The sequence below is a fragment of the Colletotrichum lupini genome, chromosome 2, assembly GCF_023278565.1.
Source record: "Colletotrichum lupini chromosome 2, complete sequence".
NCBI lineage: Eukaryota > Fungi > Ascomycota > Sordariomycetes > Glomerellales > Glomerellaceae > Colletotrichum > Colletotrichum lupini.
In genome coordinates, this window is record NC_064675.1 from 2,787,738 (window position 1) to 2,803,332 (window position 15,595).

Sequence of the window (15,595 nt, forward strand, 5' to 3'; positions counted from 1 at the left end):
TTCTCTCCATATTTTTCCAACTTTGCACCTTGCCATCCCCCCGTTGCCCATGGAATGTTCGACGTGGAATGGAAGGCGGCAAGCACCGTCCAATTTTCATACACCGACAGGCAAGACCAAACACTCTGACCCAAGAGTCAAGACTCAAGAGACGGGGACAATGGTGCGTGCGCCGCGTCCGCCGTCCCCGTCAGGCCCGTACCCTCTGCTTCGAGACAAAAGTGCCAGGTTGCAAGTCGAATGCCGAGAGCTTGCACTCCGACGATGCCGCTAGACGACTTTGGGCAAATCTAAACAGCGCAACAACGTCTCAAATAGTCCATAACCACGTACAACTACCTCACCTCACTGTACGGAGTACCTTATTCTGGATAGATTCGTGCAGGAATCCTATTACACCACCACACCCAGTCTGCTCCTCGGGTGGTTACGTGGACACGCCTACACTCTTCGCACAATATCGTTGGCATTGTCTACCTAAGGAACACCTTCCCCTACGTTTGAAGCGTCGTACGAAGCCTAGACAGATTGGGGCTCCTCGTCAACGCCGTGCCCGGCAGCCTTACGGCCAGGAGACAAGAGAACCCCGGCTCTTATTTGGCCTACTATTGTCGTCCCTTCCGAGCTGGATTGAGCATTTCAGCTGCAAGAGATGCCGGCGGCGATGCGATACTACCCATGGAACCAACCTCTCTGCCAGGAACTTCCATCGACACTCCCTCCATCAACAATACGCCCATTCCATCTCCCCGACCGCACCCCTTATCCAAAGCGATGGGGCCACCGTCAAGTAAAGCCTTCAGACTGTCATTAGATGTGACATCCCTCCTTGCCCGCTGGGATACTGGCCCTTCTAAATTGCATACTACATGCTGGCACAAAAATCCACATCCAGCACGCACACAACTTCGCCTCATCTTCCACCCAAGTTGAGCAGCCGACTGGCTCCCCACTGATTTGAGTATAGGGATATGGCCTGTCGTCAACTGCAGTTGGGGGTCCAACTGACTTGACAGTCTCGATCCGATTCACAATCGCAAACCACCCGCACTGCACGGTCAAGCCACTACACTACGCTCACGCTACACTGTTCCCTCGGAGGAACATGTCCAGCTCCTGATGTTGCCTTGAGAGCTCAGAGTTGCAGTACACACTGCAGAACCTTGCCGGCCACCAAACTAGTTGCCCGCTCCAGGCGAGCCCATGTCATATAGCCGCGACATCTTGGTGTCTAGGCGGCCGTGTCAGTCCGTCGACTCTTTCGGGAACTGCGGCTTCAAGAAGCCTTCAAGACCAAGAGTGACGGGGACAGTGAGACCCCGTGGTAACACAATTGCCCGCGCTCTGGTCGCAGGCTGTGTCAATACCGAATTCGCATCTTGATACTGTCACTCAAGGAGTGAGCACTTTATCGCTGAATTACCATGACGAAACTCAATCAACTTCGCTCAACTTTGAACGCCACCGCCCAACATTGTCAAGCAAGACTTTGACTATGGTTGGCAATTGCCTGTGCAATAATGACAGACTGCCTGACTTGCTGTCACGGTTAAATTGACACAAGCCACCAATACCCCCGGCTGGTGTTCAAGGCACGCCGTCCATCAAGCCAGTCCAAGCGGCTGTGTGTCCTCTCAGGCTCGTTCAGGGGTTGCCCTCCGCCATGGCGAACCACAGCTTTGGATACCTCCAATTCAAGTCCATGGTCGTCCGCGAATATGATAAGGAACAAAACGGCTATTTTCCCATGCCTCGGCTTCCAACATCGCTTGATAATTCTTGAGCATCAAGTCAAGTTGACGCACACTCTGCGTTCAGCATTACAACACCACGTCGCTACCTGACTCGAACCTTGCCCGCGGTACTTTGTCGAATCATCGGTGCAGCAAAAGATACTTTCACTTGCAAAATAAAAGGGGGGAGGTGGCCACCAACAGACAGACAGCAAAGCTTGCGACGTGCTACCCAACGGGGCCATTGACATCGACAGGCCAAGGCCCAGCTTCACCAAGGGCCGCCAGGTGCAACACTGCAAAGGCGTGATGGAGATGCTGGTCATTTATGCTCCAGCTCGTCGCCCCCTGATCCTCCTCCAATGACAACCTCGGACCACGCTTGTCAGAGGATCTGCTAAAAATTCTGAAACATGGCTTTAGTCTTGCTTACCCTTGCAACGCTCGCTACCTACAGACGACCATGCACACGCCCCACGCCACGATCTGCCGCCAACGGCTCCCGCTACAACGCAACCCCCTTCCAATGCATTCCCTCGTATTTCGCTGTGGGCTACGGGCAGTGCTGTTGGATGTTCGAATGGTGGCTATCTACACGACTACGGACGAATGTCGTGGGCACTTGGATAGCCTCTATCCTTACGACTACAGACCCCCAACAGAGCTGGTGTGCAGTGTCCTAATATGGCCAGGTATCGTCCCTGGCTCCTGAGCCGACAGCCGCCCGCATGCTCGCCCGATTAGGCCCGGGGACGAGCTGATCCTCTGCTTTGGGAAAAGACACTCCAAAGGCACAACTTGGATGCTGGCAAGGTCTCGTGTCGGAAAAAAGAAAAACGCTCAATCTGCGCATGCTGCGCTACTACACACTGAATCAACCGTTATCAAACGTTCAAGGGTTGAACGATGGCTTGTCTTCCATCCCAAGACAAATCCTTTGGGGTCCATTGGCCAAGCTTCCGTCCTGCCGTCCCGTTCACGGCCAGACCTCTTGATTTGACGAGAGACACCTGCCATCGCAGCTCTTGACTTGGATCGGTCATCAACCAAGATACGAATACCTACCTACCTTACACACACCAGCCGCTGCCCCTTGAATCTGGCCGATGAGAGTGTGCCCGTCCTCCGTCTGCACCAGCCCGTTTTACTAGCACTTTTCCGTCCTAGACCCCACCCAATTCTATGTCGAGGCTTTCCGCCTTTGGTTTGAGTGACAAGGAGGCCCTTCTCCTCGTTCATGTACGCTCTGTGGTCTCTACTCAGCGAACATCGGACATCGTCCCTCCCTCGCTTTCGTCCCAGATTCAGGATGAAAGTGCCCTACCTACTTGACCTATACATGTGCAACACGACACGGACCTTTCCAAGTTTCCAGCCTCAACTTACTCCGCGGCCTCCGCCGAAACTGGCGCCAGAGCCCTCTTCCGCCACGTCCGTTGTGCGAGTGACGCGTTCCGCCGCGCAGCCTCAATGCATTACCGCCTACGGCATGATCGGTCGGCCATCACTCGCAGCTCGTTGCCCGCACCGCCGATGCGGCCCTCTTTCTCTTCACAACCACGAGGACCAGTCTCGGCTCCAAGCTCGTCCTGGCCCGCTGTGCAACGAGACAGAAAGGCGCGGTGGCTTCGGTACTTGGCTAAGCAATCTATCAACTCATGCACCGCGGTCCCAGGTTCGGGGAGGGTGCCCGCCACAGTCAATTCCTGACCCCAGGCTTGCTTTCGTGAGGCTCAGAGAGGGGGCAAAACGGAGGCTAAACTTCCCCATCGTGGGTCCCCCCTTCTCCGACCAGGGCGATCACCGGGGTTCTCTCGGGTAAAAATAGCATCTTATCTTGGCCCCGACCTCATCCATCATCCCTCCCCCGCGACTAGTTTCGCAGATCTCGCGAAAAGCTCCAGTCGTCAAAAAATTCAAGGCCACAAAACTGTCGTACCCGCGTAGGCATGGCGTCGACTGGGCAGAACCGTTCTCCATCCCAGCCATGAGAAAACTAAACCAAACAAGGCGTGTTTTCCATGCGACCATGCGAGTTCTTGGAGCAGGAAGAGGGGCATGCGCTCGCTGATCAGCAGAACAAATCCAAGTTGATGCAATGAAGGGGGGTTGAAACACTACCCCGAGATAGGGTGATATATCGACCAGCCCAGAGACTTGGATCATTTCCAAAATACCGGTATGCCCAGATTGTCGAAACGACGTTGGCGCTCTGAATAGCTATATGGCGCCAATAGCTACCTGGCGTGGATAGCTACGTGGGCGTTATTATAACCTTGGTAGGTCTGCTTGGCATCGAGTGAGCCGTCCCCGACACCCGCTGGAAATAGCCACGGGGCTCCCCGGGCATGCGTCTGTCACGGACGCTGCATGTGAGGTGTGATGGGCATCGGGCAGAACAAACACCTAGATATCGTGACCGCTTGGCATGCCGGGCGCTGCTACTCGACGCTCGGCTCACATTGCCTCGGCGGCCATTCAGGTAGCTCCGACGTCATTCGTCAGTCAGGTAGGTGGTATGCCAATCTAATGGTAAACAGGATTTGTTTCCACGATCTAGAATATCAGATACTCCCATGGCATTCTCTTGAGGACGCAGGTCAACTTATCAGCTAGTATGCCACAATCTCAGTGGTGCAGAATGTATATCTCGATGGGGATAATTCACGATGAAGCCCCTCTACTACCTTCGCCAGAGAAAGCCAAGACTTGCTTGTCTCATATGCGCGGTTCCCAGATCATTCTCGCCATTGCACAAATTCTTTTGTGAATGTGCTAAATTTGTTGCCAGAATTATATCCTCTTGCCGTTGCGTGTCTTTACCAGAAGGTCACATCTCATATGGCGTCAACCTCCTGTGGTGAGTGCGTACCATCACAAGCACCTTCCAACTTTGGTTGAGATTGAGTCTCTAGGACATTGCTGTGTTTGCTTCCCAGACATGTTCGTTTCGATTATAATCCATTGGGTTTCGCGGCACTATAACTCAGCCTTGGGTACTATTCAACCAAATATCTTGACGCACGTCGAATGCGCTCTTTCGGGTTGAATAGATGAAGATCAAAAAGATGCTCACCTCGGTAGGCTATATATCTCGGTGCTTAGATCGGTGCTCTCATGCCGGGGACTGCGAATCTCGAGCTCGGTGTAGTCATGTATGTATGTCATCAAGTAAGGCTGCGAGCTGTACGTTCGTCGATTGTTGACCTTTGTGCCATTCTACCGCCTCCCTGGCCCACAATGTACTGAACTGCATATAGAGGGGCGCCTGGTGTTGCTGGTGATAAGGAATGGAACGTGGAGGGGGAATAAACGAAGGAGAAGCTTTTTTGTCTCGCGATGTATTGTGGTAGACTAGAGGAATTAACGCAATACCTTCCATTGAGATTGTATTTTTGAAGTCCTATAACCCGTTTACAAGCTAGCCTCCCGTATTTCGTGGTCTGTCTCTTGGTACTTAACGCGTATTGACAATTTTCAAACCGGATGAGTTGTATGTCTCTCGATCAAATTCCCAACCACTGTTGCGTCAACTACCACGGTGTTCATATCACTGGAAATGTTCACTTTTTGACACATTTAAATATTGTGTACGTTGTTTTCATTGAACTTTTATAGTTCTATAACCTATTTACAACTCCTGTAAAAAAGAAAATCCTACAATGCTTGAACCATTTTAATCCCTGAACGCCTGATGCTCTCTCTCTCTCTCTAGAGTTTATATCTCTACACTGAAAAAAATACCCCATCAATCTTAATAATCATGCTTTCGTGAATCATCTCCTTGTGTCTTCTGACTTTCATTCTGCTGTTCTTGATTCGCTTTAGTCGTAAATGTCCTCATCCATCTCATCAGCAACAAGCTCGTCAACAGCATCCTCCTCATCCATGTCCTCGTCATCGGTATCGAGCTCGCTGTCCTGATGGTTAGGCAGCACCACCATCTTGCCATTGATGAGCTCGACACGGGCGTTCTCGCCATCGCGAATGTTGCCACGAAGGATGAGGATGGCCAGCTTGTTGAGGACCTCCTTCTCAATCAAGCGAGACAGCGGACGAGCACCGTAGGCGGGCGAGTAGCCAGCGTTGCCGAGGTAATCCTTGGCCTCCTCCGAGACGTCAATGTACACCTTGCGGCCGTTACCCTCCAGCCGCTTCTGGATCTCCTGCAGGCGGATGTCGACGATCTTGCGGATCTCGCGGCGGGTGAGGCGGTTGAAGATGACAGTCGAGTTGATGCGGTTGAGGAACTCGGGCAGGAACCAGTTGCGGAGGGCGTTCATGACGAGCTCGCGAGTGGTAGCGTCGACCTTGCCCTCACGGTTGGTGGACTTTGTGAGGTACTCGGCACCCAAGTTGGAGGTCATGACGACGATGCAGTTCTTGGCGTCGACGACACGGCCTTGCCCGTCGGTGATGCGGCCGTCGTCCATGAGCTGGAGCAGAACGGTCAAGACCTCCTTGGCAGCCTTTTCGACCTCGTCGAAGAGGAGGATGGAGAAGGGCTTGCGGCGGAGAGCTTCGGTGAGCTGACCACCGGCGTCGTGTCCGACGTATCCCGGGGGAGCACCAATCATTCTGCTAAGGGCGTGGCGCTCCTGGTACTCGGACATATCGAAGCGGATCATGGCCTTGGAATCGTCGAAGAGGAACTCGGCGAGCGCCTTGGTCAGGAGAGTCTTACCGGTACCGGATGGACCGCAGAACAGGAAGCTGGGCGGCTGGTTGGGGTTGCTGAGACCAGACCGCTGCAGGCGGATGGCGTTGGCGACGGCCTGGACAGCCTCCTTCTGACCAACGACGATCTTGCCGAGTTGCTTCTCCATGAGGACGAGCTTCTCCTTCTCGCTGGTCTTAAGGCGAGTGACGGGAATGCCGGTCCAGCGGGCCACAATCTCGTTGATGTGATCGGCGGTGACAACGTCAGTGACCATGGCGCCGTGGTCCTGGCCTGATGCGTTGAGAGCGGCGTCGGCAGCGGCCTTCTTGGCCTCGAGTTCCTTGATGACGGCGCGCTGCTCGGGGATGGCGCCGTACTGGAGGTCGGCGGCCTTGGCGTGGTTGCCGGCGTTGGCAGCATCCTCAAGACGCTTCTCGAGTTCGTCGAGCTTCGTCTTGGCCAAGTGAATCTCCTCGCCTCTCTTGATTTCACTGAGGTATTTCTGGCGAAGAGGCTCCAACTCCTCCTCTACGTTCTTGGCGTCCTTCTTTGCTTGGACGAGACGAGTCTGGGACGCCTCGTCCTTCTCCTTCTCCAGAGCGGCAATCTCAATCATGATTTGACGGAGCTTGCGCTCAAGAGAGTCAATAATTTCGGGTTGCGACTCCCTGGCGACGCGAACTGCAGCAGCAGCCTCATCGACCAGGTCAATGGCAGAATCGGGAAGCCTTCTCGACGTAAGGTAGCGGCCGGCGAGGTTAGCAGACGCTACCAAGGCGTTGTCGAGGATGGTAACGCGGTGATGTCTGTCGTACCGCTCCTTGAGACCACGGAGAATGGAAATGGTCTCGGCAATGGAAGGCTCCTTGACGAGAACCTGTTGGAATCGACGCTCGAACGCGGCGTCCTTCTCAACGTACTTGCGGTACTCAGCGAGGGTCGTCGCACCGATGCAGTGCAGCTGACCACGGGCGAGCATGGGCTTCAGCAAGTTGGCGGCGTCCATGCCACCCTCGCCTGAAGAGCCAGCACCCATGAGCAAGTGGATTTCGTCGACGAAGAGGACAATCATCTCCTTGGACTCCTGAATCTCCTTCAGGACGCCCTTCATTCTCTCCTCAAACTCTCCGCGGTACTTGCTTCCGGCCACCAAGGCGCCGACGTCGAGCGACAGCAGCTTACACGCCTTGAGGTTGTCGGGAACATCGCGGTTAACAATTCTCTGGGCGAGACCCTCGACGACGGTAGTCTTACCGACACCGGGCTCACCGATGAGGACCGGGTTGTTCTTGGTACGGCGGGACAAGATCCGCACGACTCTGCGGATCTCCTCCTCACGGCCAATGACCGGGTCTTGTTGCTTCTCACGGGCCAGGGCCGTCATATCAATGGTGAATTTGGCGAGGTTCTCGTGCTCCTCCTCGGTGTCGGCGTTCTTGCTGTCCACCCGCTTCGTGCCGCGGATCTGGGTGACGGCATCGTGCACCAGCTTCGCCTTGGGGATGTTGGAGTCCCGCAGGCAGGCTTGTATTGTGTGGTCATCGGCGAGGGCCTGAATGAGGTGGTCGACGGCGATGAAGGAGTCCTTTTGCGTCTTTTGCAGCTCTTGCGCCTTGCGGAGGACGGCGTGGAATGTGGGTGCGACGGAGACCTGGTCCGGTGGCGGGTCTTGGCTCGGTAGGCGGACGAGCGTCTTCTTGAGTGCCCGGTCAAAGAGTTGCGGGTCGCCGTGGGCGCGCTCAATGACTTGTCGGAACATGGAGGACGTCTGCGGCGGGCCGTTTTGTTGGTCCTTTGAGAGGTCTGCCGGGGGATCGAGGAGGGAGACGGCGAGGTGGACGGGGAGCAGCTGGGAGTGGGCGTACTGCTCCGCGAGGGCCATGGCATCCTGCACGGCCTTCTCGCCTCTGTCGGTGAATTCCATTCGTGAATTCATGTTGGTGGTGTAGTTGTGGTAGCGATTGTGTGTGGTTGCGTGGTTTGTCTTGTGAGGTTGAGTGGTGGGTAATTAAGAGTGATGATACGTGAGGTATGGTTGTTGAAGGAAGCTCAGAATGGCTTCAAGTTGAAGAGTCTATCATTCAACGGGGTATCTCAATATGTGCAAGAATTAGCTTGGTGACTTGAGAAGAGAAGCCAGGTGAAGTTTGATTGCAATGTTGAATTTATGCTTGCAAAGTGAGGTTCATCCAGACCGTAAACCTGGAAGTGGGCCAAGAGGATGGACTGATCCAGCATGCGCTGGCAAGGCCGGGAAGTCGTAGGGCAGCGACCAGAACCTGGTAGAAGTCGCGCGACGTCACTAGAATCTGAGCACCGACCGAGCCCAAACCGCGGGGTTCGCTCTGAGCGCACGGACCTACCTTACTATCACAATCACTTATCAAGATTATCGATAAGGCCGCCAAGGAACGGTTTGTCCGATGTGGCTGGTGACACTCGAATCATGTGACCTCCAGCGTCAAGCCACAGGTCAGCCACACTACCGGCGCGGGCCTGGGGGGACAGGTTCCAGAGCTTCGGGAAATTTTGTCAAGCTGCCCGTCCCGAGAAGTTTAGGGGGTTGCCGACGACGACGACGAACGAACGAAACGAAACGATACGTCCTCATCGACCGATCGGCCGCAAAGCTAACAACGATGAACTCGGTCCCGGTATTTCGCTTCTCAAAACTGTCCTTTGGCGTCGCCCGGACGAGTATACGGCATGGCCACACGCGGTCGCGACGCAGGACGCCCCAGCATGAGCTCACCAACTTTGAGCCGGGCCATGGCGAGCAGATTTGGGTCTGGAGCCACCTGACCTCGAACCAGGTCATCTACTCGCACACAAAGCAGCTCGAGGTACGTTTCGGAGGCCTTGTTGCTAGCCAATTGGGGCAGCCAATGGCAGATCTCTCTTGGACCATGTTGAAAGAAGAAGAAGAAGAAGCTCAGCTAACATCACCAAACCTACAAAGTCCCACCGAGCCCTCAAACAACTCCCCTTCAACGGCAAAAAGTCCAAACCCGCAAAACTCCGCCGCGACTACTGGGCCCCCATGGCCCTCATCCAGCTCCCCGCCGGCGCCGGCGCAGCAGGCCAGTCCGTCTTCCAAAAGCTCCGCGAGTTCCGCCGCATGCACGAGCTCGCCTGGGAGGACGACCTCCTCTACAGGGAGAAGCGCACCGAGCTCCTCAAGCCAAAGGCCATCAAGCCGTGGGGCGTCAAGAAGGACAAAGCCGCCGCCGCCGCCGCTGGTGCCGTAGACGACGTCAAATACTCCGTCGCCGGCGAGACGGAAGACGCCGACGCCCCCGCCGCCGAGGATACGAAGCCCGCCGCCGAGGACCTCGTCCGCGTCCGCAGAATCGTCCGCAACCGCCACGAGCGCTCCCTGGCCCTCAACGACCAGCGCGCAAACTCCATCGCCGACATGGCCGCCGTCCTCGCCGGCTTCGGCCGCGGCAACCGCCTCGTCGTCAGCGGCCGCGAGAAGAAGGCCGTGCTCGAGGAGGGCAAGGCGCTGGAGGGCCGCAAGTGGTCCAAGGCGCCGCCGGCCAAGACGGAAATCGTCAGCCAGCCTGGCCAAGGAGAGGGCGAGGTGCAAGAGGGCGCCACCAAGGCGCCGGCCGTCGACGAGCTGCTGCCCGCGACGATATACTGGGCCAACGAGGACGACCGCAACTTTGCGCAGGAGTGGTCCGGCAACGTCACGCACGACCTGTTCCAGGACGCCAAGGCGCTCTTGGAGGAGAACCAGTTCGACCCCGAAGAGGAGGTTGTCGCCGAGGTGGAGGCGCCCAAGGCGGCCGCGGAGCCTGTGCAGGCCGCTGGGGACGATACTAACTACAGCATCAAGGAGCCTGTGGCGGAGGAGGGCAAGGAGGAGAGCAAGGACGAGAAAGACAGCAAGGCTGACGCCAAGGCTGACGCCAAGGCTGATACCAAGGCATAGATATGAAGGTCTATGTATGGGGCGAGAGCTAGGGGAACGAGAGCAAGCAGCAGCACTGTCGTGTAAGATTTTTGGCCGAGACCTTTTTTGTCACAATACGGGGAAAATGTGTACATCAAGAAAAATGGACGTGGAGTAGGTATTGTGCGATGGCATGGTTTTTCGTTCATTAAGGAAGAAAAGACTTTGCGAGTCATCTACGCAGTCCTGTTAGAAGTGGCTGGCCATTGGCATTGCCATGTAGACTATTGTATCAATACGGTTACATTGAACCCATGATGGACCGATTTCAAGGTCCCTGATAGAAAAACCTCCCAAGGTTTCCCTAAATCCCTATATCGAACTGTTCCGTTCAAAAAAAAGAAACCCGATTTCCCGTTTTTATAATAAAAACATGCATGTATAAATTCCACCCCTTGGTTGGTGGGCGTTCTTGGTCATCAACTTCGTTAAAAGTGTACGTCATGTATCCGCACGTGTACACCCATCCGTACTTGTCCAGACACGGAGGAATTAGATCTGAATGGCAAACTTCTTGAGGTACTCGTAATCCTTGACGTTGGCATCGACGCACTCGCGGATCTCCTTGAGACCCTTCTCGCCGTACTTCTTGAGCCATTCAGCCTCTTCGGACTCACGGGTGATGACCTTTTTCTCGCGGGGAATTAGCATGCTGCGAAATATACCCCACACTAGTGTCTAGTGTGTGTTCGTCCGCCACACCAAAGGTCAAAAAAATATCCAGCGAGTTTCAAGGAAGTGATTTCAAAAGCGCCCAAGCAAACAGGCAGGTCCTTTTTTTGTATCCAATCTCTTTCTGGGGAATGATTTTCGTTTGGGAGGGGGTACAGAACAACAGTAAAGCACCAGCCGATCAGGGGTAGGGATTAGGGGTGACTTACATGCTTCTTGTCGCGCGGCTTGAGCGACGTGCTGCCAATGGCATCATCGTGCCAGCCGTTCCACTTTGCAAACTTCTCCTGGGCGACCTTGGTGTCCTCATCGGTCCAGTTAAGCATGTTGTCGGTGAAGTCGAGGCCAACGTGGGCACAGTAGGCGCGGATGACGGCCTCGGGGTCGTCAAGCATGTCATCAGCGTCGACGACCAACAAGTCCTTCTCGTCGACGATGCGCTCACGAATGAGGTAATCAAAGAGACGGCGGAGCTCTTCGTAACCGGCCTCGGACGGGTTGAAGTTTGTCCAGCCCGTCACGGCGTCCAGGGGCGGCTGGGTGCAGCGGTAGTACGAGGGGATGGAGCGGCGCGGGTGGCGGATGAGGAACGTCCACTGGAACTTGCGGAGGATGCTCAAGGGCAGGACGGTGGGGTTGGTGGGCTCGGCCGTGTTGCCGGCGGACGGGACGATGGAGGCTTTTTGCTGGTTGGGCGGGATGATGTAGTAAGCCATGTCCTTGATGAAGGCGCGCTTCTGTGGTTGGGTGTTAGTGATCTGGGCAATTGGGATATAGCATCATCATAGTTCTGTGGTGGTGGTGTTGAGCAATAGGTCGAATGCGACGTTGGTCGCGACTCAAAAAGCTCCGCAAGGGTACCAGGGAACGCTGAGCGGCGATGCGCGACATTGTGGCGGCTGCGTTGCAAAGCTTCCCCGGGTGCACGCACGCCAGCACCCCCAGCCATCAAACGCCGCTTCAATCGGAATCAATCCAGAGTTTCGAGAAGCTCTGTTTGAAGCTTCAAAAAGCACCTCCGACCGAAAATTGAATCATTTTCGGGCGTGGAAGGGCAAGTTTGGAATTGACGGTGGTTATGACTGGGGGTCGTAGAAGCTCTGCAACTCAATTTGCCAGGGGTTGGGGGAGTAGCGTACTATAGGGGAATACATGGGCGGGAATAGTGTGGAGGGGTGTGCGGGTGAGATCGCGATCGGAAAGACGACGACCTCATAATGAGGGGCAAATATGTCTTTGGAGGGGAAAACGGAATCAGGGGGAGAGGAAAAAACATACATCTTTGCCGGCCTCCTCGATTTGCCTCAGAACATCGGCATACGTGGTCTCGGCGAAGCCAGACTTCTCTCTGCCCTCAGCGTCGTTCTCAAAACGCTCACCAGTCCGCTCAGGGCCATAATAGAACGCATCGCCAAAAGGCTCATGTACACACGCCAGCTTGTCCCGGCGGCTCATAAACACCTAGGATGATGAGAAATCGCCATGTTAGCTAATCCTGCTCTTCTTCACATGGCGCTCGCTGTACAGAAGTAACCCCAGCAGCGAGCTGATGGTGGTTTCGTTGCACAAGCAGAACGAATGAACCCGTGGTAATTCGCTCAACACCACAGGTTCCTCCCCTCTCTCTCTCTCTCTTCCCGCCAGGCCGTCTCTCTTCCCCCCAAAAGGAACGATTCAGGCACCCTGAACCTTGTCCGTTTTTGGGGTCCGGCGGGATTGCGTGCTCGCTCGTGTCCCAGAGCAGACACGCAGGGAGGAACGAGCAGTGCCAGAAACAAGCCAACAGGCGTTATGGGATTGGGAAATCTCACTCTCTCAAAGGCTGTAGAGCAGGCCCTGGGGTGGGTCGCGCAGAAGATTGGCTTCGAAGGCGTGATGGCCATGATGAAGCACCTCAGCAGCAAAGATGGGGGAATTATCCTATGGGATTTGCTGGATTTTGGAACAACCGCCAACGGGGAAGACGGATGATGGAATCCGGCAAGGGGTGAACGGGTAACGGGTAGGCAAGGAACCAAAGTTGCAGAGCTTCTTGGTGTCTTAATTGGCACCTGGTTGTGAGAAGCTCTTGTCGCGATGTCTAAACAACAAAAATGTTGGATGTAGGGGATCGTGAATGTCGAAATAACAAGGTATCGATGGCGAAATCGAAGAGGGACGAGGAGGGAGAGGGAGAGGGAGAAGCTGGTTATAAATCGTTTGGTCTTTCTTCCCCCCCTTCATGGTTCAGCTTTCCCAGAAGCTCTGCAACTCCCGCTTCTACGGTCCAGTCCACGGCAACGGCAACCGCTCCTCAGTCGATCCCTCGCGCCGCTGCCGTTCCTTTGCCTATTCACTACCACTTTTCCTACTGTCTACGCCTCTCATGTCCAGGTCCGACTGCCTTGGACCGACAGCCGTCGGACCAGACGACGAAAAAAAGGTGCGTGGAGTTACTAACTGCGTACTTGTTGCGTCTGGACCATGGGCCAGCACGGTGCCCGGTGAGCCCACCCCTCCCTTCAGACGGGATGAGAGCGAGGAAGAGAGCAAAGAAGATGGAGTGGTGGTAGGGAACAGCCGAACAGGAAGAGAGGGTACGGTACTTGGTACCGAAAGGATGTGTGTGGCCATGTCCACACTTCACCCACTTGGGTTGAGCCTTGCTGCAACTCGGGACATTTGAATTGTGGGAGAAGAGGGAACACCAACAAGTAGATGGGCAAGTATAAGTCGGGTAAGACGCAAGTACTCTCTCATCCACGTTAACGGGCGAAAAGCAGTGTAAAAATCGGACAGGAAACACACCAAAGATACCTCGTCCAGAGACCAGACGGTTCAGCTCCGGTACTTGCCCTACTGCGTACGGATACCTTTGCCTTTGGATACTTCCTCACACCTTTCTACTGACTGAGCAATGAGGTATTCTTCGGATGGGGAAGGCGCCAGTGTATTCTTTTTTCCCATCCTTCCTCGCGGTGCGAACCTTGTCTTACTACGCGCACTACACGTCATAGCACAAGGAATCGATCCGGCACACACCAATTGCAACACAGGCGCCTCTGCGCCCCCAGCAGCACTAAAAGTCTGCCGAGTGTTGCAAGCCCGCTTTTGTCGGATGGGACAAGCTGGGAAAAAAAAAAACTCTGTGTTTTTGCGTGCAGCAAGCAGCATGCAAATAGGTACAGTACACAATATGGCAGACGCATGAGACGCGAGAGAAAAAAAAGGGTATTTTGCGGGAATCTGGACGCTTGCATAGCGTGGGTACTTTTCTTACGCAAGTTTTCACTCGACCATGGCATCAAGGCCCCAGGGAAGTTCCCGAACGGGTCCCGTTAGGAAAGTCACCAACTCAAAGAGAAGAAAGAGACCCCAGAAAAAAGCAGGGCAAATGGAGACGTTCCGCGGCGGAACGTGTGTCGTCGTGTGGGCCCATCTCGCGCGGGTTCCGGCGACGAGCATCATTGTGCTCCAGCTGAGCTCCATCTGGCGACATGTCGAAAACCCTCGGCCTGGCCCTTTTGTGACTGCGACGGCAGATACTCGGCATCTGGGTATGAGGAGTCGGATGAGAAAACAGAGCCAACAAGAGAAATCAGAAGAGGTAAGTATTCAGAGAGAAAACAGCCCAGATCCAGGACCAAACTTTGGTCGCCATTCAACAACAGACCACATCAACCAGGGGTCCTGCAAGTGCTGCGATTTCAGCACGTCTTGTCCATGTAATTTGGACGTAATGGACGTGGAGTTGCCGATCCACCACCAGAATCTCACCGAACGGCGGACGGGCAGAAAAAAAGGCAAAGACCACACAAGAAAAAAGACGTCCAACAGGAAACGGACATGGACCGGTCCGTTGAGGGAGGAGGGGGGAAAGTCAAACTAGACAGGAAAGAGGGGTTCAGCTCTGTGTGTGTGTACGTGTGCAAGTGCACGGCAGACAGAGCAGGTGCACCTCAACAAGTTGCAAGAGCTTCGCAGAGCTTCCTAGAGCTTCTGGCAACCCCGACAACTCCAGGTCACCCCCTTCCGCGCCACGCTAAACAGTTGCAAGAGCTTCTCGACCCCTTCCACACCCAGTACAGAGCTTCGCGAAACTAACTTTTGCTCTACTCCTTGGTCTCGATCCTTCACGACAGCTAACACATTGTAAGAAGGACCCAGACGATAGATAATCAGGCTTGCTTGGCAAATCTGCTCATCTTGTTGGCTGACCTTTTGGGAGGGTGCGTGTGGCCGTAGCCATGAATGTAGCCGGACGGGCGTTGTGAGACATTCGGACATAGGGCACGCGACCAGCCCTCTGCTCGTCTCATTCACGCTCTCAACGCTCTCTCAAGAGCATCACATGTAGCTCGAGCTGAAGCGATTGATCCGTCGCTTTTCTCCTTCACCAACTCTTGCGTGGGTTGGAAAAGCTCTGCATATGACAACTCATCCGTAACCATGGACAATAGGAGGGTCCTTCTCGTCATCGTTGTCGGCCCCCTTTTTCCTCTTGTCACGATTGAACCATAAACCAGGTCTCACAACGCCACCAGCTCGGCGTGAAGACTCGGCCATCAAAGGCTCATCTTAGACCTTCCCAGG

At 54.8% G+C, this 15,595-nt stretch overlaps 4 protein-coding genes across 4 annotated transcripts; 2 read left to right on the forward strand and 2 right to left on the reverse strand.

Annotated features, from left to right (window-relative positions):
- Positions 1-68: 68 nt before the first annotated feature.
- CLUP02_03120 (uncharacterized protein) lies at positions 69-4,503 on the forward strand (the record flags this gene model as incomplete). The annotated part of the gene is made up of 19 exons (XM_049282147.1): positions 69-357; positions 412-462; positions 524-928; positions 993-1,057; positions 1,133-1,247; positions 1,317-1,498; positions 1,565-1,708; positions 1,819-1,880; positions 1,946-2,073; positions 2,157-2,400; positions 2,454-2,707; positions 2,756-2,845; positions 2,901-2,943; positions 2,997-3,541; positions 3,611-3,676; positions 3,744-3,822; positions 3,882-3,979; positions 4,111-4,265; positions 4,333-4,503. 19 exons carry the CDS (start codon positions 69-71, stop codon positions 4,501-4,503), a joined length of 3,186 nt encoding a protein of 1,061 aa, XP_049139290.1.
- A 1,054-nt stretch (positions 4,504-5,557) lies between these two features.
- On the reverse strand, positions 5,558-8,329 carry CLUP02_03121 (hsp98-like protein; the record flags this gene model as incomplete). The annotated part of the gene is made up of 1 exon (XM_049282148.1): positions 5,558-8,329. The coding sequence occupies one exon, from the start codon at positions 8,327-8,329 to the stop codon at positions 5,558-5,560; it is 2,772 nt and encodes a 923-aa protein (XP_049139291.1).
- A 703-nt stretch (positions 8,330-9,032) lies between these two features.
- CLUP02_03122 (uncharacterized protein) lies at positions 9,033-10,330 on the forward strand (the record flags this gene model as incomplete). Its single annotated transcript, XM_049282149.1, has 2 exons — positions 9,033-9,236; positions 9,353-10,330. 2 exons carry the CDS (start codon positions 9,033-9,035, stop codon positions 10,328-10,330), a joined length of 1,182 nt encoding a protein of 393 aa, XP_049139292.1.
- A 513-nt stretch (positions 10,331-10,843) lies between these two features.
- CLUP02_03123 (uncharacterized protein) lies at positions 10,844-13,684 on the reverse strand (the record flags this gene model as incomplete). Its single annotated transcript, XM_049282150.1, has 5 exons — positions 10,844-11,029; positions 11,233-11,760; positions 12,302-12,484; positions 12,835-12,943; positions 13,650-13,684. The coding sequence occupies 5 exons, from the start codon at positions 13,682-13,684 to the stop codon at positions 10,844-10,846; spliced, it is 1,041 nt and encodes a 346-aa protein (XP_049139293.1).
- Between the last annotated feature and the right edge of the window lie 1,911 nt (positions 13,685-15,595).